At 35.5% G+C, this 23,683-nt stretch overlaps 1 protein-coding gene across 4 annotated transcripts in view; it reads left to right on the top strand.

Moving 5' to 3' along the window:
• Ppp1r42 (protein phosphatase 1 regulatory subunit 42) overlaps positions 1–23,683 on the top strand; it is a 53,697-nt gene that overhangs the window by 15,421 nt on the left and 14,593 nt on the right. For all 4 annotated transcript variants that reach the window (XM_069990871.1, XM_069990869.1, XM_069990872.1 and 1 more), the window contains 5 exons: positions 921–1,087; positions 2,494–2,629; positions 3,988–4,104; positions 13,805–13,922; positions 18,006–18,137. In XM_069990871.1, the coding sequence (XP_069846972.1) occupies positions 921–1,087; positions 2,494–2,629; positions 3,988–4,104; positions 13,805–13,922; positions 18,006–18,137 (670 nt within the window). The remainder of the gene's footprint in view (positions 1–920; positions 1,088–2,493; positions 2,630–3,987; positions 4,105–13,804; positions 13,923–18,005; positions 18,138–23,683) is intronic.

Genomic DNA, 23,683 nt, shown 5'->3' with positions numbered 1-23,683 from the left:
TTATACATATATTATATAGTAATATATGTTTATGTATATGTAAACATATATATTTTATATATATATATATATATATGTCAACCCTACCATTCAGAGATAACCATTTTTATTTTATTTTTTTTTTTGTCGGTCGTGGGGCTTGAACTCTGTCCCTCAGCTCTTCAGCTCAAGGCGAGCGCTCTACCACTTGAGCTACAGCGCCACTTCCGGTTTTCTGGTGGTTTATTGGAGATAGGAGTCTCATGGTCTTTCCTGCCCGGGCTGGCTTTGAACCGCGATCCTCAGATCTCAGCCTCCTGAGTAGCTAGGATTACAGGCGTGAGCCACCAGCGCCCGGCTCCCATTTTTAATTTTTAGGTGATGTCCTTCAGTCTTTTTTCTAGGCATGCATTGATATAAGTTTACAATATTGGGTCCTACTTTTTCCACCTAATTACGTATCTTGAAATATATGAGATAGTGCTAAAGAAACAAAAGGTATTTAGTGGTTTTGTGGTATTCACTTCATAGTATTATTCATAGTTTTTATTAATCCACTATTCTTGAGTATCAGATGATTTCTAATTTACAGTATTTAAAACTATAATTTACTTCCAGACCTACAGAAAGATTAAGCCCTGCTTCAAAAGTGAGAACAATAATTTTCTCAATGATTCAGCCTTCAGAGGAACCTACTTGTTTCCAAGGGAAGTTGTTAGCAATGGGAAAATCTTAAATACAATTTGACTGGTATAGTTATAGTATGCTATAGCCTTGAAGTTATTCAACAATCATTGTTATCTTATTTGGATGTACTTAGAACAGTGAACTATCATTTTATATTGATCTCAGGAAAATTTGTTGCATGGTCAAGTGAAAAAATGTTTTAAAAATCCTAAGCTTTCAGAAAAACTTAAACATGATTGGTTTTTTCTTTTCAGGATGACCTCTCTCATTGCAAAAATCTTAGTGTTTTATATTTATATGATAACCGTATTAGTCAAATCACTAACCTGAATTATGCCACCAATCTAACCCACCTGTACCTACAAAACAACTGTATTTCATGTATAGAGAACCTCACATCATTAAAGAAACTGGAAAAACTGTAAGTGCCTTTAACATACTGTTAGCTGCTCATCATTATCCCTGTACATATTTTATGTAGGTAACTATTCCCAATCTACATTTAGTTGCAAAAGTACATTGGAAATACATTTGAATGTGTTTCTCACATGTTTTTTGTGGAACAGGTCAATATTTTTATTTTTATATTATTAATATGAAATAAAGGGCTGGGAAGGTGGCTCTGTGATAGAGCGCTTGCCTTGCATGCTCGAGGCCCTGGGTTCAATTCCTCAGCACCACATAAGAAAAAAGCCGGAAGTGGCGCTGTGGCTCAAGTGGTAGAGCACTAACCTTGAGCTGAAGAGATGAGGGACAGCACCCAGGCCCAGAGTTCAGGCCCCACGACCGGACTCCCCCCAAAAAATAAATAAAATAAAAATATGAAATAAACAATTTAGGTTTTAATAAGTGACATTTTTGGGAGGGTTGCTATAAATTGTATTATGAGTTTTTATGTACACCTAAAACATCCTCATGTAGACTTATTTGCCATGGAACCCATATAAATTCTGTACCTTTCAGCATAACTCAACTCAGAAGGTCAAGTTTGTTTCAACTGGGCAACTGGGCATGTAATCCTAGTACTCAGGAGGTAGAGGAAGAATTGGGAGTTTGAGGCCTGCCTGGGACTCTTAAAAATTGTTTAGAATTGATCATCTAGATGTAGATTTGACTGTATGATGTCATTTACTGCCTATAGTAATTCTAGTTAATGAAGACTAGAAGGCTGAAGTTTCTCAGATTAGGATGAATACTGTGTTTCTCAAAAAGTCAATGGCCTTAGAATGGGAACACAAAGGTGAGGTGAGGAATGCTTATTTAAATGCAAGTTGCTAGTTTCCCACCTAGATCCCAACCTACATCCCAGCTGATTTTCCTATACCCTAACCTAAGAGAAGCCCTCATAGATAGTTTAGTAAAGATAACTTCAATTAAAAACATTTTAAAGTGTGTTTTTTTTAGATTAAGTCTAAGAATACAATTCATCTTTTTTTTTTTTTTTTTTTTTTTGTTTGTTGGTCGTGGGGCTTGAACTCTGGGCCTGGGCGCTGTCCCTCAGCTCTTCAGCTCAAGGCGAGCGCTCTACCACTTGAGCTATAGCGCCACTTCCGGTTTTCTGGTGGTTTATTGGAGATAGGAGTCTCACGGTCTTTCCTGCCCGGGCTGGCTTTGAACCACGATCCTCAGATCTCAGCCTCCTGAGTAGCTAGGATTACAGGCGTGAGCCACCAGCGCCCGGCTTACAATTCATCATTTAAACCAACTTTTCACAGATTCAACATAAATGCCAGATCTTTGCCCAGCTCCATTGGTTATTACACTTTTATCATGCTGAAAGACCATGGCATTCTCAGAAAGTCTATTTAGAACTACTATGTTTTGCAGGTATCTGGGAAGTAATTACATTGCTGTCATAGAAGGTTTGGAAGGAATAGAACTCAGAGAGCTTCATGTTGAGAGTCAGCGGCTTCCCCTTGGAGAAAAGCTTTTGTTTGATCCGAGAACTCTTCAATCTCTGGCAGTAAGCCAAATTTAAATGCTTGACAAGAATTATAGTGAGCAGTAAATGATGATGGAGCAGGACACTGCACACATTCTGCTTGTTTGAGAGGTCATTCAAGACTCTGAGGACTGATTTGGTTTTTTGTGTTTTCTTTTTCTTGAGCAACATCTCAGAGTATGATAGTCACTTAATAGTAACTGGATTCAAAGGAGGATGTAAAAAGGTTCTTGTAAACTAAGCTTCTAGTGCAGATGCTAATTAATTCATAATTTGGGTCTTGCTGATGATCATGGACTAAATTTAAAAACTTGATGAAAAATCCTAAAGAAAAGGGACTACACAATTATTTGGCAACTTTTTGTTTTGTTTTCATTTTGAACAAAACTCATAGCCTCTCAATCTCATGAGCCCCATTCTCTGTCCCACCTCTTCCAAGGGCTGGTGCTTTACCACTTTGCCACACCTCAAGTCTAGCCTTTTTTCTTGTTAAATGAGAATTCGAGTTTTGAGAATTTTTCTGCTTCCCCTGTAGCTAGGTTTACAGGTATGACTCACTGTCACCCAGCTTGGGTTTTGTTTATGAGGCAGGATCTCATCATATTACCTTGGCTGTCCTCAAACTCATTACCCTCCTGGTTGAGGAAGGGCAGGGAAGGAAGCAGGAAGGAAGGGACAGGAAGAGGGAGGAGAAGTGGAAGGGAAAAAACAAGAAAGGAAGAAACGGTACCAGGGGCCTAGAAGTTTGGTTCAAGTGGTGGAAAATGTGCCTATCAAGTGTGAGATCCTGAGATCAAGCCCAAGTATTACTAATAAATGTCAAAATATGTTTTTACAGCTGCCTATATATGGATGCCTTGGTGTATGTGTATGATACCCACATTCCTGGGCTTCCAATTTAAGATAACTTTGATTTAGTATTCTTATATTATTTATCCTGTGTCCTCATTAAAATTATTACTTCAAGTGACTTCAGAACACGTGGATTGTAAAGTACAAACTATAGAGGTAATGACAAAAATAAAACCCAGATAATGTTGATCATGTTTCCTCTAGAAAAACAAAGAGAGAAAAGCATTTTTACCTATGATAGTAGAAGTTTTAGTGACATTTAGCACAAAAAGATAATTTGCTATAATAAACATTTTTCTATACTGTGCTACAAGAAAAAGGAGAAAGTAATATATACTAGAGTTCTAAAAGTTCAATTTGAAAAACTACAGAGAATTGAAACAAAATCTCAATATCTTTTAATTGTCTTGCTTTAAGAGCAAAACAAGCAGAAATGATAATTCTTAAACGTTTTAAGAATTAGGAATTCTGGTTCCTACATATAATGTCTAAACTGTTTACGAGTGGTAGTTTATTTTTTCTTGCAGAAATCTCTCTCTATATTAAATATCAGCAACAACAATATTGATGACATAAGAGACTTACAAATCCTGGAGAATCTTAATCACCTCATAGCCGTTGACAACCAACTTCTACATGTGAAGGTAGTATAAATAAAATTAATTTTTAAATATTTGCATGAATTATGATTGAAGAACGTGCTTTGAAATATCTATAAACAACTTTTTAGAAATTTCTGGATTTGTTATGAAACTATCTTATGACTCTCTACTTCTTAATGTATGTTTATATATGTTTAATATATGTTTACATGTAATTCTTCATAGTCTTGCTTCTTTCACCAATAGAATAAAATTTCTCTGAGAAACGATATGCTTTTCCCTTCACATTATTTGTCCATCAACTCTTTCCTTCTAGAGATTAGGTTTTTTCCCTCTCACCTCTGATATCCCCAATGAATGAATTTCTAAAAACTAGGATTCCACCTCAAGTCTCTCCTGGCTGCTTCTATGTAAAACCTGGGTGTTGAATTAGCTGTATTCATATACTGTCATATTATCCCATATTCGTTCAACTAATTTTTTTTCAAATATGGACCAGCCACCTACATATTTGTCACAAACTGTCTCAAAGAAGAAGGAAATACTCTGTTTCGGATCTCAAAAACTTACTGTGAACAAGAAATAAGATTAAAATATGATTCCATTTTTGTAAGTTTGGTAGCTCTAACATAGAGCCTAGAGCTAGGAAATGCCCACTGGAAACAATTACCCATATACTGAGCTGTTGCTATAATTTTAACGTTTATGGTCTGGCAATGGGGTGAGGTGTGATAGTCTTCTGACATATAATTGAGATGAAATCTTGCAAACTTTGATGCCCAGGCTATTCTTGAACCACAACCCTTCAATCTCTACCTCTCAAGCCAGGCTTGAGCCACTTCACCTGGCTTCAAAAATATTTTTCTTATTGGGCATTTTGTATTTGTTATCCTATTTTTTTAGTTTTTCTATGATGTTAGCATATTTGTAACATAATATGATTTTCAAAGTAGAGTCTTAAACCAAATATCCAGAACATATGATCCTATTCAAACTAGAGTTATAGGGATTTGATCTGAGTAGAGAAGGCCTGGGTTGAATATAGTGGCCCACATTCATCTACATGGGAAATAGGAATGAGGTGATCAACCAAAGACACTTGCCTTTTCTTAAGAAAGAATGGCAGAAAATTCTAATTTCAAATTGGCATCCATCTTAAGTGATGGATAAGTATTTTCCCAAATGTTTTGCTAAGCAATGTCTGGTGAATATATACTTTTTTTTTTTCATCAGTCGTGGGGCTTGAACTCTGGGCATGGGCACTGTTCCTGAGCTCTTCAGATCAAGGTTAGTACTCTACCACCTGAGCCATAGTGCCACTTCCAGTTTTCTGATGGCTAATTGGAGATAAGAATCTCAGGAACTTTTCCTGCTGGGGTTGGCTTTGAACCTTGATACTCAGATCTCAGCCTCCTGAGTAGCTAGGATTACAGGTGTGAGCCACCGGTGCCTGACTATAAATACATCTTAAAGTATCCAATTACCTAGTATTACAATTAATAAATATTTCAAGTCTTATTCTACTATATTTTCAACTTTCTATAGAGAAAAGAGAATATATACAGCCTTCAAATGATCCTAAGTGAAGTTTTCCTATATGACATTATGATCAAGTAACTTTGCCTACAATGATTTACTCTTCAGCTATGTTAATAAGGCATAAGCAGCATAAATATATAAACAAATCTGACAATTAGCATCTAAATAACCAAATCCTCATTGTTTTAAGATTGAATGTAGGACTGGGAAGGTGGCTCAGTGGTAGAGCGCTTGCCTTGCATGCCTGAGGCCCTGGGTTCGATTCCTCAGCACCACATAAGCAAAAAAGAAAAAAGCTGGAAGTGGTGCTGCAGGAGTTTCAATTTTCTTGTAACCAAATCCACATAAACTTCTTAGAACTTTTTTTTTTCATATGCTATGATTTGCACATGATTGGTTATCAACAAGTATTGTGGTAATGGAACCTGGTAGAAGATGATTAGGTTTTGAGGGAGCATATCTCCAGAAGGGATTAATAGAATTCTTGTTTCCTTCCTTCCTTCCTACCTTCCTTCCTTCCTTTCTCTTATCTTTTTTTTTTTAAACTGTTTTGTTTCTTTTGCTAGTACTGGGGCTTGAACTCAAAGTCTTAAGTACTTGTCCCTTGGCTTTTTTGCTTAAGGCTAGCACTCTACACTTGAGTCACGCCTTTACCTCCAAATTTTTACTGGTTAATTGGAAATAAGAGTCTCATGGATTTTTCTATGCAGGCTAGCTTTGAACCATAATCCTCAGATCTCAACCTCCTGAATGTCTATGATTACAGGCATAAGCCACTGGAACCTTGCAAGATACTATTTAAAGTAGCAATAAAAGAACAAGAGAGAATTTAAAATATGATGGGAGCAATTGAATGTTCCATATAAGGATAATACAATAAAAGTGAAGAAATCTTCTAGAAAGAACAAAAAGATTCAAAAATACAAAAGAGTCCTAGAGAATTAATTCAAGAGTTCCAACATATGACCAATTAGAGTATCAGATTCAGACAGTAAGTGTTGAGGCTATTTGTGCTTATATAACAAAATATTTGACATTTGATAATTTACAAGAACATGAATTTATTTCCTCTCAGTTCAGGAGGCTGGGAGGTATAAGATCAAGCCACCAGTAATGTCAGGTCCAGTGAGGGTCACTATTTGCTTCCACAATAGTACTTTGTTGTTGCATCCTCTGAAGAGCAGGAACATTGTGTACTCAAGTGGCAGAAGAGACAGAAAGAAAAAACTCATTTATTTATTCATTTTTATGTGTTGGTATTAGGGCTTGAACTCAGGGCCCGAGTGCTGTCCCTTAGCTATCTCACTCAAGGCTAGTGCTCTACAACTTGTGCTACACCTCCACTTATGGCTTTTTGCTAGTTAATTGGAGATAAGAGTCTCATGGACTTTCCTGCCTTGGCTGGCTTCAAATCTTCATTCTTAGATCTCACCCTTCTGGTTGCAATTACAGAGATGAGCAACCAGTACTCAGTTTAGCTCACCCTTTTAGAAGGCATTAACCCATTCATGAGAGTTCCACTCTGATTTAAGTCTCTCCTAAAGGTCCCGTCTCTTAGTATACTGTGTAACATAGGTAATTGAGTTTCAACCTAATAAATTTTGGGGGATACATTTATACCATAACAATCAGGGGCAAATGAAGAAAGAAAATTAAATTGAAGAAATAATATAATAGGCATGACTTAATAACCCAGACCAGAATCAACCAACACACACACACAGAAAATATAAATTAAAACAAGCCAAAATATGCATATGCAATTTTTCAGATACTGGACAACAGGTAGCTTAGACCTGTGTTCCATAAGAGAAGAAAAACAAAGAGTACTAAAGTATCTTAGCTCTCTTCCTAAAGGCACTTTTCAGACTAGAAATTCAGGAGAGGAGTAGCAGACAAGAAACATGAAAATATAAATCATACTGGAGAAAATCCAGGCAAAGAACAACTAGCAGAAATGACACATGAGATATAATTTGGAGATAGAACTTTAAAAAAGCTATCGTGTGCTAAATAAAATGTAAAGGAAAAATGAACACAAAAAGAAGATTGATTTTTTTTTTTGTCAGTTGTGGGTCTTGAACCCTGGACCTGGGCACTGTCCCTGTGCTCTTCAGCTCAAGGCAAGCACTCTACCACGTGAGCCACAGCACCACTTATGGGTTTCTGAGTAGTTTATTAGAGATAAGAGTCTCACGGAGTTTCCTGCCCAGGCTGGCTTTGAACCATGATCCTCAGATCTCAACCTCCTGAGTAGCTAGGATTACAGGCTTGAGCCACCGGCGCCCGGCTCAAGAAGATAAAAATGTTAAAGTAAGAATAAAGTGAATTTTAAAGCTGAAAAATGTATAAAAAGTTCACTGGACTGAATGAAAACAGTACTTAAAGATAGCATTAAAGAAGGAATGTGAATATGGTAGAGGGATGAACTTATTCAAAAAAAACCTCCTCTCCCATTGCAAATGTATGCTAACTCAAAAATAAAAGAATAAAATATAACATTAGAACTTCCCAAACTGAAGCATGGAAAGAAAAAACATGCTAAAAATGCCAAATAAAGCTTTAATGACCTGTGGGACATTCCAAGCCTTAAAACATGTTCGTAAATTAATTCCTAGGAGTTAAAAAGGAGTAAGGACAGAAGATACCTCCAAAGAAATGGCAGCTTTCAGTACCTGTGTAGTCAAAACTGATTTGAAAAGAGCAACAAAACTGGAAGATTCATACTTTCTTATTTCAAAATTTACTACAAATAAGCACAAAACCCTGAGTTAAAATTAACCAATACCTAAGATAAAAACCATATCTAAAGTTAACTGTTAAAATGCAAACCTTCTAGAAAGAAAATGAATTAGAGGAGCCTTTGGGAGGGTGGCACTTCCACTACCTGACCCTGGTCCTGACAGGAGGTAGTGGTGGTGATAGAGACCACAGGAGAAAAGGCCATGCCTTCCTTCAGCCCCCACACCTCCCTCCCCTCAGTCCTCAGACCTCCCTTACCTCAGACCTCAGAGAAGAAAAAAAAACTAAAAAAAGAAAAAAATCAATTAGATAAAGATTCCATTAAAAATGTTTGAAAAATTGATAGACTAGGCTTTATAAATTTCAAACATTTGCTCTTTGAAGGATGTTATTAATAAAATAGCAAGACTAAGGGGAGGTATTAGCAAACTTGTATCTTAGTAACAATTTGTATCTAAAATACATAAAGAACTCTTATAATCCTATAGTAAGATGATGATGTTTTTCAAATGGGCCAAAGATGTTTGGCAATAACTTCACAAAAGGAGATGGTGGTCAGCCAAGCATAAGAGGATATCATTGTTCACTGTATCATTGTTCTTCAGCAAAATGTAAAATGTATTACAAACTGAAACTTCAGTATCACCAGAAAAAATTTGTATGTAGTCTGGAGCGAGTGTGTCTAATTTATTTTGCTTTAATTTTTTCTTTCTTTTCGCCTATTTAAGATGCCCCAAATCTACTGGCATCAAACCTTGTGATGTAGAAAAGAAATCTCTCATCCCACACATGAGGTCACTGACATCCATCCTAAAAGACGTCAGCAAGTAGACAGCTTTGTGCCATGGGGGAAAAGAAGTGGACATCATTAGAGGAAAACCACTGTAATTACCTGAGGGTTTTGGGTTTTTTTAGCACTTAAGGAGACCAGCTGCTTTTATATGGACATCAAGTAGGTCCCTCAAATGCATCTACAGCAAATAAATGAACTAAGTATAGTTCTTCCACAAAAAAATATAACTTTGTTTTGCTGGTAATTTAGTCTCTAAAAATAAGGATTCAGAACTTAAAGTCACCATTCAGATGTAAAAAAACAGTCTTTAGTCATCCCCATTTTGCTAAATATTATCAACATAGTAATGGGTTACACACTATTATGAAAAGCCTTGCTAGTCAATCTTCTACATTGATTTTGTGACGTTCTATAAACTATAAAATATGGTAGTGATTTGTGTTTATTATGTCTGTTAGTATGGACAGCTCATTTTTAAATGTCTAAGAAAAAAACTGATCTAGAACAAATAAAGAACGAAACCTTAAGATTAAGATTCTGACATGAGCAGTGAGAAATAGTTAAAACGAGAGAAATTTGAGTTCTTTGGGAAGAAAGGAATTAGGAAATGCAGTCATTCTCAAACAATGACATGTCTTGAAAGTCCCGCAGGATTTGCCTGCATGGGAAGCAAGTGAAATAGACAGGGCTTGCTTGTGAGTTTGATATAGGGAGGGTGGAGATGTCAGGAATGATCTCTGGACTTGTGCCTTGAGCATAAGAACTGAAGAGGCAGGCTGGGATTCACAATTTGGGGTCATGGAGATAAATTCCATGAGAGATCATAATTTTGGGGGTCCCTATTGAAAAATTCTGGAAAAAATATCAAGGAGACAATTGGATATATGAGGCCAGACTCAGAGAACAGATGGATAAGAAGTCCTCAGAATATTGGTTCAGTAGTCACCAAAAATGCTATCAAGGATGTGATGTGGGCACAGTTAGAACATTCCTTTCTGAAAAAGAGTTCAGAATAAAGAGAGACGATAAAGGGTTAGAAAAGAATAACTTTTTATCTGTAGCTGGGAAAGAGTGATTTTATACTCTTCTGTGATCTAGAGAATGAAAATAAACAGTCTGAAAGGAACAAATGTAAATTATAGGAAAGGAAGCAAGAGGGTCTAACATAGGGATATAGGTCTGGAAAACATGAATGCATGCATTATGGGAAGCTTTTATAGCACTGGATAGCACAAATGTTCTGAAGCCGTTTTCACAAAGAGAAGTTGTGTTGAATTAGGCAACAGCCCACCAGATATAGCATTGTTTTTATGAGACATAGTCTTAGTTCTCAAGAGCAACTTTTAGAAAGTAGTCTGTTTATACATTGGCTAGAGATTTGTTACTGGTGAGGTCAGAGATTTACAAAGGATCCATAAAGGCTGAACAACTACAGAAACATGAGGCCTTAAGTAATGTGACTTACAGAGTAAGATGCTCCAAAGAACTAAAATTTTCAAAGCTCATGATTCATAATATTTGGCTCAGTGAGCTGGTAGTTCCAGTAATGCCCAGTGGTAAATAAAGTGAAGGCTGTTAACTCTTTTATCTCCAAATGAGGCCTAAGAACAAGCAACAGCAACAGAAATTCAAAATTGTAGCTTCTTCCTCAGACCTGTCAAATTTAAACAAGATCCTCTGGTAATTCTTAATCATGAAACTTTGAGAAGAAAGGTAAAGAAATCTGGTGATCATAGCTATGAGAACAATAGCCAGAGAAAGAACACTGGAAACAAAAATAAAAGATAGAGAAGATCCCAAGATCGGAGAAAGATTAACAAAAAAAGCAGTATTCTTCTGTTGAAAATGGAAAAGAAGGATTGAAGAGGAAATGTGAGACCAGAAGCATATAACTGAAAGCTTATAGAAAGATGTTTCATGTCTCCCTCCATAAAATTAGTGGCAATGACAACATTTAAGGAAGAGGACAAGTAAGTTTTAGGTAAAACAATACATGGTTTAGGAACTCCTTTCTTTAACTCACAAGGCTCTAGTTTAATGACATTTGCTTTGGGTTAACAATACATTTTTAAGCAGGTATATAACAACATATAAAAATATGAAATACTTGAATAGTGATTTATAGTAAGACTTCAATTTCTGCAAGTTCTTTGTGAGCATAGGTTTGATCATTTACCAGGTAACTGTAGGTTTCTAATGTTATGAGGTTAGATATCAGGTTGTAAAAACATACAAGAACTTGAAAGAAAAAAACATTTTTAATATTAACAGTTTTTATGTCTTCAAGGTTTGCTCAATCAATAAGCTGACCGAAAAGTTCATTGCACAGTTAGATTTATGATGATTTACTTCATTGGTTTTCTGATGACCATTTATCATGAGGTATAGAATCTTCACAATAAATGGGAGGAATAAAAAATGTGACATGTTTGTATCTTATATAAACAAAATGTTTGATTTAGTAGCAAACTACAACTGCCTGTCATGTTTTCTTATTTTCTAATTTATTCAACCTCTGCTCAGTATTGATTCTGACAAGCAGAGTGGCCCAAAGATAAATTTATTCATCCCACAGTTTAGTCAGGAACAGCCAAAATTATAGATTTTGCCCAGGCAATATGATGACAGGCAGGCAGGGGGATGACAAATGACTGTCTTTAGATTTAGGAAGGACAGTCGGGCCAGACATTTCCGATAAAGATTGGAGCATGCTGGTCAAATACAGGTTCATCAGTGGTCATCATTAATTGTGGAAGGAGCATAGCCTGCTGCAGACACCCATACAGGAGCTAAGGCACCAGCTCTGCAGGGGAAACAGAATTGGCTCTTCAGTATTTTACAGCACTCTTCTAAGTGATAGCATGACATGATCATTTATCAAACAGAAACTGTCCAGAAAAGTGTCTGCTTCCTCTAGTAACTTATTGAAGGGCAGAAAGTGAAAGCATTTATTACAGACAGGAAGGCAATGAACAACCAGAGCGTATCCAAAGGGTAATCGTATTTCAGCACAGGAATAGTTTAGTCTTAAATAAACATACGCTGGAGGGACTATGTCGAGAGTCATTTATCAAGTGAAGAATAATTAACAAAATGCCAAACATTCTTGTTATCTATATCAATTTAAAGTTTTTATATTGTTTCCAACACTATATTATATTCAACACTAGAAGAAAAGTGCAATATACAGTCCCTTCCTTATAAGGGGTTTTTAGAGTAAGAGAAATACAGTGTAACTCTCACATAAAATAATTATGGCTGTTAAACACTATTGAATGAATGCTGTAGAAAGGGCATGCTCTAGAGCCTGGGACTGAGGGTTTAAATGATAATTTTGAAGAAAGCTTTCTTTTAACGAGAGAACTACTTGTTCGTCAGTAAGTCACAAGTTTCTTTCTTACTTAAAACTTTTGCCCTGCTGACCAAAATTAAGAAAAAAACAATTATCTGAGGAATAGTAGGGTAAGCAAAAGGCAGAAAACTAACACATTTATTATATTGTTTCCTGGTTCTTTATATGCCATGGCAATTAATCTTAAAATATCCTCATTCTATAAATGAACACATACTCATAGTAAGCAACAGTGGCAAGGAAATTTAGCATTGCCTTTAAAACATGAATTCCTGTATTTTCATAGATCATTTATTTGCATCCCTCAGAGTCTAGCACAGACCAAATCCTAGACATAAGGCCAAAGGAAATCAAATCACTATTTTGAAGAAATATCTGTATTCCAATGTTCACTGCAATATTATTCACAGTAGCCAAGATATGGCAATATTCTAAGTCATTTTTTTTAAATAAAAGGCAAGATTTTGGGACCTACTTAGAAATGTTCAAAGTATATTTCATTTCCATTATGTTAAGATAACATTTAAAAAAGAAAAAGTCAGAAAAAAAAGACAAAGAATTGGAAGATAATGACAGTGAATGGGAAAAGAAATATACAGGGAAATAGGGAAAGATGGCAAGCTAAGAAATCAAGTTCTAACATACCATTAATCTGTTTTCCTCACATCAATTTTAACTGCACACCAGTGATCATTCCTTCAAATGCCAACTATCTCATTTTCTTGTAAGTTATAAAAGCAAGCAAATATTTATGATATAAAAAAACCATATTATATGATGACAATTAAAAAAGAAGTCCTTTAGCTCAAAAACATCAAGAAGGATGTATAAAAGTGTATTAAAAGTGATCTTTGGGTGATAAGTATGCAAGTGTTTTTTTCTCTGATTTTCCAGTTTGATAAGGTTTCCACATTTTTCATAAAATAAAAGGCAAAAAATACATATTTTTGCAATGTCTATTTTTATTTGTTACTCCTTAATTACCATAATCTATAAATTTTTACTTCCAGTAAGAATAGGGCATCTTCTGTAGCAGAACATGTTTTCTGAGCTACACAGTGGTCAAGTTAAGAGTGACATGACCAAGAACAGTTCTGTGATCCCTAATTTAGGGCTTCACTTTTTATCTCATCTTCAGGCACTTCTAGCATAGACTATTTTATTCAAAAGCTAGTTATTACGCATCCTCTAAGTACTTAGCACTAAGTTAAGGCTCCATGAAAAGCTGTAATTACCTTTAAAAAAAGAGTTAACTGACATGCTCAAAGTAATGATAATTATGAGATACCTGTGTCTTGCTTTTTCTCCAATTATAGGATTTGGAGTTTTTACTGAACAAGTTGATGAAGCTACGGAAAATGGATCTAAATGGAAATCCTGTTTGTCTCAAACCCAAATACAGGGACAGGCTAATACTGGTGTCCAAATCACTAGGTATACATTTTATATTATTATATTAACATATTTTCTTAGAAAATATTATGTTTATCTTTGGCTAATTTGTCAGCAATCTTTCAGAAATACAAATATGACATGTTGATCTAGAAAAATTATCAACTTTAAATTTGCTATTTTAAATAAGAGCAAAAATTAAAAATTGAGAAATAGTACTTAAAAATATCTGCTGTTCAGAAATCAAGTGCCAGGTATTCTTTGTTTAAGGAGAAAATGTGGATGTAAATAACAAAAGTGGCTAGTCATAGATGCAGAAAACTTGCTGACCTTCTGTGACACATTCATTGGCACAAATCCTCTGATGTTCCTAAGAGACTCCTTCACTCTTGGTTCTGTAGATAAAATTGATCAAGGTTATCATTTCTGTCTGACATTTGCCAAATAATCCTGTGAGAACATGTAGGAGCCCCTTTCCTTTCAAAAGAGAAGCAAGGTAGGGAGTCCCCTTATGTAATCCTTACAAGTAATAGCATTCCTGAACATGCACTGCATTGAGGAAAATGGACTCGAACACTTGGTAAGTAGTGATTAAGTTATAATATATTAGATCTTGCTGCCTCATGGAAGAGCCTTATTAGAGGGTTTCCTGAATTGTCACAGCTAAGGCATGCTGTATTTATTTGAGTGTAAAAACTAAAAGATAGCTGGGCTTCGGTGGTTCACGCCTGTAAATCCTAGTTAAAAATTTTATCGTTACACTTTATAATGTTTACAACTTTATATTAAAAGTTATTATTTTGGGATGGGAAGGTGGCTCAGTGGCAGAGTGCTTGCTTTGCATGCATGAGGCCCTGGGTTCGATTCCTCAGCACCACATAAGTAGAAAAAGCTGGAAGTGGTGCTATAGCTCAAGTGGTAGAGCGCTGGCCTTGAGCTAAAGAGCTCAAGGACAGCACCAAGGCTGAGTTCAGACCCTATGACTGACTAAAAAATAAATAAATAAATAAATAAATAATAGATAATTTCTTGTTGTTTGGCAAGTGCTACCATTCAGTTAAGAAATATACATAAAAAGTGAAGACAACTATACTTCTAGACCTTATGCTTCTAATTTGTACCTCAGTCCCCCACCCTTACCTGTGGTTTATCTTTTCATGATTTCAATCTGCAGCCCAAAATATGTCACAGTACAATAAGATACATATAACTTATAGTAAACTGGCTTACTTATTGTTATATGAATATTCTTGTTAATCTCTGATAAAACCTGATTTATAAATTAAATTTTATTAGAGGTATGTATGTACAGGAATAAGCATATCTTTACAGTGCAGTACAAACTGTGATTTCAGGCATACTAAATGTCTTGAAATATTACTTTATTTCATATTCTGGGTATAATGCAGTATTATGGATCAGAATTAGGTCATATTGTCAATATTTAAAGCAGTACAATTAATGTAACTCCACTACTTAAGAAAAAAAATGGAGGTGTGGTTCGGAGTGTCTGCCTTGATGGCCCTGGGTTTAAGCCCAGCACTGAAAAAATAAAATAAACTACCTTGCTTGGTGCTGTGGTGGCTCAGGCCTATAATCCTTGCTACTCAGAAGACAAAGGTCTAGAGGATAATGGTTTGAAGCCAGCACGGTCCAATTAATTTAATCTCCAAAATAACCAGCAAAAGCCAGGCTTTCTGTGATTAAGAAAATAATATGGATAATATAAAATGTCCTATAAAAGGGAGTTTTTCAATATGTTATAGTTTAGTCATATAAAACAAATACTACCACACTTAAAATTGTGCTTAAATAAACATATGGAAAATGCTCACAATACACTAATTTAAAAGAAGAATATAGAAACTATACAAATAGTCCATTTTATATATAATATATGCAAACACATAGAAAATTAAAAATAGGGCCGGGCGCTGGTGGCTCACGCCTGTAATCCTAGCTATTCAGGAGGCTGAGATCTGAGGATCATGGTTCAAAGCCAGCCCGGGTAGGAGAGACCGTGAGACTCCTATCTCCAATAAACCACCAGAAAACTGGAAGTGGCACTATAGCTCAAGTGGTAGAGCGCTCGCCTTGAGCTGAAGAGCTGAGGGACAGCGCCCAGGCCCAGAATTCAAGCCCCACGACCGACAAAAAAAAAAAAAAAAAGAAGAAGAAAATTAAAAATAGTTAAATATTCTAAAGTATAAATTTTCAATTATTTTTCAATGATCGATCGTTCTCATGTGATAAGGTACTTTTAATTTTTTTGCATTTTCCACATATCTTACAAAATACAACAATTATTTGTGTAATTTTAAGCAACTCAATTTTTGAAACTTTCTAAAAGGAAAAAATGTAAAGATAGTTGGACCATAGAATTTGTAGAGACTGGCTCTGTGGGCTATTCCTTGACATCTGGTGTCCTAGGATATAATAGACATTATGAATACTGTATGTAATTTTGAAATACCATGTTTAAAACTTACTATTCATTTTAAACATATTTTCAAAAGAGAAGTATTAAGAGAAAATAGGATGCAATTTTTACTGCATATAACACTTTTTTTATAAAATAATATAGTTTACATATGACTATAAGAAGGAAGATCCTATAACCTTTACAGTGATTATCTCTGACAGTGATGAGAAGAGTGATAATTTGAGTCTTTTCATTTTTTCCCATAAGATTTCAAATGTTTGTAGTAACATTTTTTTGGAGGATGGGGGAGGGAATATTGAACTCAGGGTCTGGGAGCTGTCCCTTAGCTTTTTGTGCTCAAGGCTAGCTGTCTACAACTTGAGCCACAGATCCACTTCCAGCTTTTGTGTGTGTGTGGTTAATTGGAGATAAGAATATCATGGGGAAAAAAAGAATCTTGGATTTTCCTGTCTGGGCTGGCTTGAAACTGAGTTTCCCCAGAGCCCCATTCTTGGGGCTTGAACTCAGGCCTGGGCACTGTCCCTGAACTACTTTTATTCAAGGCTAGCACTCTACTACTTGAACCACAGAGCCACTTCCAGCTTTTTCTATTTATGGGGTACTGAGCAATCGAACCCAGGGTTTCAGGCATTCTAGGCAAGCACTCTACCACTAAGCCATATTCCCAGCTTAGATTCCCACATCTTAGCCTGAGTAGCTAGGATTACAGGCATTATCCAATACCATCCAGCTCATATTCTTTTTGAAATCAGAAAACTAAAAGTAAGTAAAAGTTCATAAAAACAAATAATTTATCTAAAATAGCTATTTTATTTTTTTATAGTTTCAATATTTTTATTATAAAGGTGATATACACAGGGGTTACAGTTACATAAGTAAGGTAATGTCTACATTTCTTTTTTTTTTAATTTAATTTAATTTTATTTGTGAACATACTGTACAGAGGGGTTACAATTACATGGGCAGGATAATGTGTACATTTCTTACCAAGCATTGCACCCTCCTCCTTTGGTTTACCCTTCACATCCCTTCCCAGCCTCCCCCTCCCCCCCAATCCCAATCCTTCTCCTCCCCCCCTCCCCCCCCCCCCCCCCCCCGCACCGACGTTGTAAAGCTCGTTTTGGACATGACAACTTGTACTTCTCAATGTTGCAACAGGTCCACCTGTATCCTTAAACAACTGGTTTTTCCCCATCTCCTCCACAAGTTATACTGACATCAAATATAGTGAAAGCAGGGGTTATACTGTGGGGGAGGGACATACAAAGCAACAAAGAGATAATCTTATAAATGCGTTAGAAACACATGCATGAAAGAAAAAAACATTAAGATACATATCTAAGGGTTCATTTTCCTGACATCACATTATCTGACCTTTTCCACTTGACTCATACATATACTAGATATTGCAAATAAGGGAAACCATGGGACCTATGTTTTTTTGGGCCTGGCTTACTTCACTTAATATAATTTTTTCCAAGTTTTTCCATTTCCTAACAAATGGGGCAATGTCATTCTTTCTGATGGAGGCATAGAATTCCATTGTGTATATATACCACATAAAATAGCTATTTTAAAAGAAACACTTCAGCCTATGATGTAACTCTGTTGTGCCCTGAGCCAGAAGTGTATGTTTTTATTTATATATTCATATGTACATATTTTTAACATTTTTTCTCTAGAATATCTTGATGGAAAAGAAATTAAAAACATGGAGAGACAATTTCTGATTAACTGGAAAGCATCCAAAGATGCCAAGAAAATCATCAAGAAAAAGATCAGTAAAGATGAAGATGCAAAAAACCCTTACATAGGTAAGTACCATGTCTCTCATTAGCTAAGAGGATAGTCTAGCAAAGAGCACAGTCCAACAAACAAACTGTCAACAAACACAAGGTTTTAGTTTTAGTTTTTAAATTTAGGTTTCCATTGTTATCATTGGTAGGGGTTTTTTTGTATTTTTTGGGGGGTACTTTTGGTTTATTTGGCAGCACTAGAGTTTTAATTAGGGTCTGTGATTGCTACATAAGTGCTCTACCAGTTAGGCTGTACCCCAGCCCTTTATGCTTAAGATAGTCTCACTTTTTACTTAGACAAGCCTTGGACTATGATCCTCTTATCTATGCTTCCCACACAGCAAGGATTATACATCAGCCACCATGCCCATCTTACTTGTTTTAATGGGTCTTCCTTTTTCCCCAGAGTGGCCTCAAACCATCCCTCCAATATATCAGCATCCTAAGTAGCTGGAATTACAGGAGTGAACATTGTCCTTGGCCTATGAGGGTTGTTTTTTCCTATATATTTATTTATTTAGTGGTCAATAAAGATAATGCAATTTCTAGGGATTTTGCCTATTATGAAAATGTTAGCCACTATGAACCTGTGTTTGGTTCATACTGAATGTGACGGTGTTAACCATGTACACACGGATTCACAGGACTGGAGAAATATATACTTTTTTCCTCAACAGAAGTTTGTAATAACAGTTACAAAAGTGGTAAAACAAGAGCCACATAAATTGTTTGGCAATGGTGTAAAATTAAGATAGTAAGTAAAACTGTATCACAAAAAGTTTCATGAGCATAAAAAGTTATAATTAAGGCAGGTGCTAGTGGTTCACCCCTGTGACCCTAGCTACTCAGAAGGTTGAGATCTGAGAACCACGGTTCAAAGCCAATGCAGGCAGGAAAGTCCGTGAGACACTTTTCTCTAATTAACCACCAGAAAACTGGAAGTAGCCCTGTGGCTCAAAGTAGAAGAGTGCTAGCCTTGAGCAAAAAAAGCTCAGGAACAGCACCTAGACTCTGATTTCAAGCCCCACAACTGACAACAACAACAAAAAGTTAAAATTGCAACCACATCTGGCCTCTGTTCTATGGTCTATTCCCTTATCGTGCACATAGCCCAATTGGATTATACTATCCTAAAGTTGTGTTACAAAGGACACATGCTCCCGTGTCTGACAAAGATAACTAAATGAAATGTGTAACATTTGTCTTTATCATATGAGGGGGCCTCCTAGAATTAACTGTCTGCAGGACTGGAATGAGCCTCTTCCTCTTTTTTTTTTTTTTAAAGCCAGTCCTGGGGCTTGAACTCAGGGCCTGGGCACTGCCCCTGAGCTTTTTTTACTCAAGGCTAACACTCTACCACTTGAGCCACAACACTACTTCTGGCTTTATCTGTGTATATGGTACTGAGGAATTGAACTCAGGGCTTCATACATGCTAGGCAAGCACTGTACCACTAAGCCACATTTCCTGGTCCCTCTTCCTCTTTTATAATAGTCATTCAATTCTATTCTTGTTCCTCAACTGTCTTTGGAGACAGGGAATGGGGGCTTAACACAAGATTGTTAGGCCAGGGGAGAGGAAATGGAAACAGAACAAGGGGTGAGGTTTTATACCTGGATAGCATATCCTAGGAATTCTGTCACTCTGGAGAAATAAGGTGAGGAGGAACAGGGTTAGAAAGGCACAGGACTGTAGTGATCTCACTACATCATATTCACTAAATACAACTTGCCAAAATCCTTTAGGAATAGTGTTATCATTAGGAAACATGTACCTGACAGTGTATCCTGAGTGGTACTTTATTGGCAATAAAGATTTCTCATTGTTTAAAGTAAAGCAGATAAGAGCACATCTCCCGTCAATCATGCTTTTAATTGGCTATGCCCAGGGTAAGAATTCCTTTATTTTAGTTAGGTGTGGAGCATATACCTCCAATTCAAGCTACTTGGGAGGCTGAAACTAGAGGAGCATATGTTTGAAGTGATCCTGGGCAACTTAGCAAGAACTGGTCTCAAAATAAAGTTTAAAAAAATAGGAAAAAAAAAAACTTGGGGATGTTAGCTCAATGGTGTGGAGCAGTACACAAGATCTTAGGTTCAGTATCTATTGCTGAAAAAAATACTTTATATATTTTCACTATTACACCAAAGATGTCAAAGTTTCTCATTAAAACTAAAGTACTAATATAATTAAAGACTGGACCTATCCTAATAATAATGTTTCTTTCCTCTTACTTGATTTCAATTGTTCCTAATCAGGAACAATTGAATAAGCTAACTTTTAAATTTTCTGAGAGTTAACAAAATAATAATAACATGTTAAAATCTACACTTTAAAATTATGCTCATTTAATTTTCTGAAAGCAATCCTTATAAATCTCTTCATACTCTGGTATAATCCTCAACTAATTAGTAAAGAAGTATTTAAATTCGTGTCCACACACTAACAACAAAGTATCTGAAAGGGGTATTAGGAAAATTATTTACAATAATATTTACAATATCAAAAAATAATAAAATACTCAGGTATAAATTTAATGGGGAAATTGAAAAACTTGTATTCTCAAAATTACAAAGGAATGATAAAGAAGACTCATGTGAAAAGATAGCACACATTTATGAACTAGAAGACAATATTATTAAAGACAATATTACTAAAATATGCAAATGATCCAAAATGATGCCGAAGATTGAATTTTTTAAGAAGTAGAAAAATTTTAATTTATTTGCAACCACAAAAGAACAGTAATACCCAAATCAATTGTAATAAAAACAAAACTAGAGGCATTGGATTTCCTGATTTTAAAATATACTACCAAATTACAGTAATCAAAATAGTATGAAATCAGTATAAACATCCAATGGGACATCACAGAGATCCCACAAATATATGCATGCATATCCAATTGCCTGATTTTATAAGTACACCAAGGATACACCAGCAACATAGAAAAATTGGATATCAACATTAAAGAGAAAGGAAACTAGACCCTTACTTTGCACCACACTCAATAAACAACTTCACATAGACTAAAGTTGTGAAGACTAGAAATTATAAAACTTAGAAGAAGACTGATTGGGAAAGCTCTGTGATAGTCATCTTGGTAATAATTACATAATTACAACAATAAAGAAGAAGGCAACATAAGCAAAAATAAGTGATATAACATCAAACTAAAAAGCATCTAAACAAAGGAAATAATAAACATTATAACAAATGAAATAAAATGTTCCCAAACAGTATATTTGATGTAATTTCCAAAATATATGATCGAAATTCCTACAACTAAACAGCAAAACAAAACAACAAAAAAACTCACAAACCTCCTAAATTGATTTCAAAAAAGGAACTAAAGATTTCAGTTAATATTTCTTCAAAAACATAGAAACGGCCAATGTATATGTCTGAATGTCATTAAATCATCAGAAAATATGAATTAAAAAATATTATGAGCATCACCTCATACCTGCCAAGTTGGTAATTATTTAAAAATAAAAATACAGAAACAAGAGTTGGGCAGGGTGTCAGTGGCTCACGCCCATAATCCTAGCTACTCAGGAGACTGAGATCTGATGATTGCGGTTCAAAGTCAACCGGAGCAGGAAAGTCCCTGAGACTCTTATCTCCAATAAACCACTCAGAAAACCAGAAGTGGTGCTGCGTGGCTCAAGTGGTAGAGCACTAGCCTTGAGCTGAAGAGCTGAGGGACCGTGCTCAGGCCCAGAGTTTAAGCCCCATAACTGACAAAAAAAAAAAAAAAAAAAAAGAAAAGAAAAAAGAGAGTTAGTAAGGATATAGAGAAAATGGAACCCTTACTTACTATTACCTACTATTGCTGGAACATAAAATAGGGCAAACATAACAAATTCCATGGAGGTCCCTGAAAAAATTGAAAATATAACTACCATATGATCAAGAAGCCTCTGAATATTATCCAGAACATGCTGAAAGAAAAATCACCATGAAACATTGGCACACCTACATTCACTGCAGCAATATTCACAAGACCCAATGTGTGGAATAAACCTAAATGTGCACAGACAGATGAATACATAAAGAAAACAAAGTATATAGAAAACATGAAACATAGACCATTATTACTCAGCCCTTTAGAAAATTATGTTTAACAATATGGATGAACATTGAGGATATTATGTTGAATGTTATATCAGTCACAGAAAACAGTATGAGTTCACTTATCTAATGCATATTGAAATGACTTATAATCAACTACTACACTATTTCATTCAGTGCAGCTAGAAAAAGTCTAGAGATATATTATACAACAACATTGTATCTGAAGTAAAAAACAAATTTCTTGGTTCTTTAAAGACTGTAAAGACAGGTCTTTTGTTAAGTGTACATTTTATAATGTTTAAAAATCATAGAATATGGGTGGTGGTGGCTCACATCTTTAATCCAAACTACTAAGAAGGCGGAGGCCTGAGGTCCACCTCAGTAAAATTCAAATTAACAAGCAAAGATTCTAGAAATGGAAGTTTGGCACAAGTACTAGAACACCAGCCCTAAGCAAAAATGCTAAGAATTCTGCAAGGAAGAGGAGGAGAAGGAAAGGAAGAAAAAGAAAAAGAAGTAGAGGAAGAGGAAGAAAAGAAGAAGGAGGAGGAACAGGCGCAGGAACAGGCGGAGGAGGAGGTGGAAGATAACAAAGAAAAAGACAAAAATACCAGAAAGGGACTAAGGATTTGAGCTAACATTACTCCAAATAATGTAGAGGAGGAAGAGGAGGAGGAGGAGGAGGAAGTGGAGGAGGCAGAGGAAAAAGAAAAGAGGCAGAGGGAGGAGGTGGTATTCCAACTCAAAAGCAAGCAAAGGAAAAACAAAATAGCATTTTAATTTTAAAAATGAACTAAGCATTGCAGTTACCATTTCTCCAAAGAAAATGAAATGACAAAAGTGTGCAAGCAATACAATTAAATCATCAGGAAATGTGAATCAAAACAATATTGAAATTAAATCATACCTGTCAAGATGGCTATTAAAGGATGATAGTTTCCTAAAGATATTGAAACTATGGAACTCCTATCTACTGTCCTTGGGAATGCAAAATAGTATAACAACTATGACAAATTCTGTGGAGGTTCCTCAAAAAAAACTATGACTACCCATTATGATCCCACAATGCCAATTCTAAGCATTATGAAGAAAAATGAAATCAAGATTGCCAAGAAACATTGGCACACTTTTGTTCACTGAAGCTGTATTCACAATAACCATGATGTGCAATCAACCTAAATGGACATAGAGCTAAACAGATAAAGAAAATAGAGTATATAGATAAAATGAACATAGAATATAACATATATAGAGAAAAAATATATATAGAAAAATATATACATAAAATGAAAATAGAACATTACTCAGCCTTTTGGTAAAGAAATATGGCATTGAATATGAATCAGGATAAACCTTCAGCACTTTAGGCTGAGTGATATATCAGTTACCAAAAAGCAAATGGTTTATATTCAGGTTGCTAAGGTATGTTTGAAATGGATACTAAGCAGTAATTCCTCTAGAAAAAAAATCTATAGATATATTTTACA

Source organism: Dipodomys merriami, unplaced genomic scaffold (genome assembly GCF_024711535.1).
Source record: "Dipodomys merriami isolate MVZ:Mamm:240054 unplaced genomic scaffold, mDipMer1.0.p SCAF_4, whole genome shotgun sequence".
In the NCBI taxonomy this organism is placed as follows: Eukaryota; Metazoa; Chordata; class Mammalia; order Rodentia; family Heteromyidae; genus Dipodomys; species Dipodomys merriami.
The sequence above is the reverse complement of the archived record's forward strand: the minus strand, read 5'-3'. Positions and strand labels throughout refer to the sequence as shown.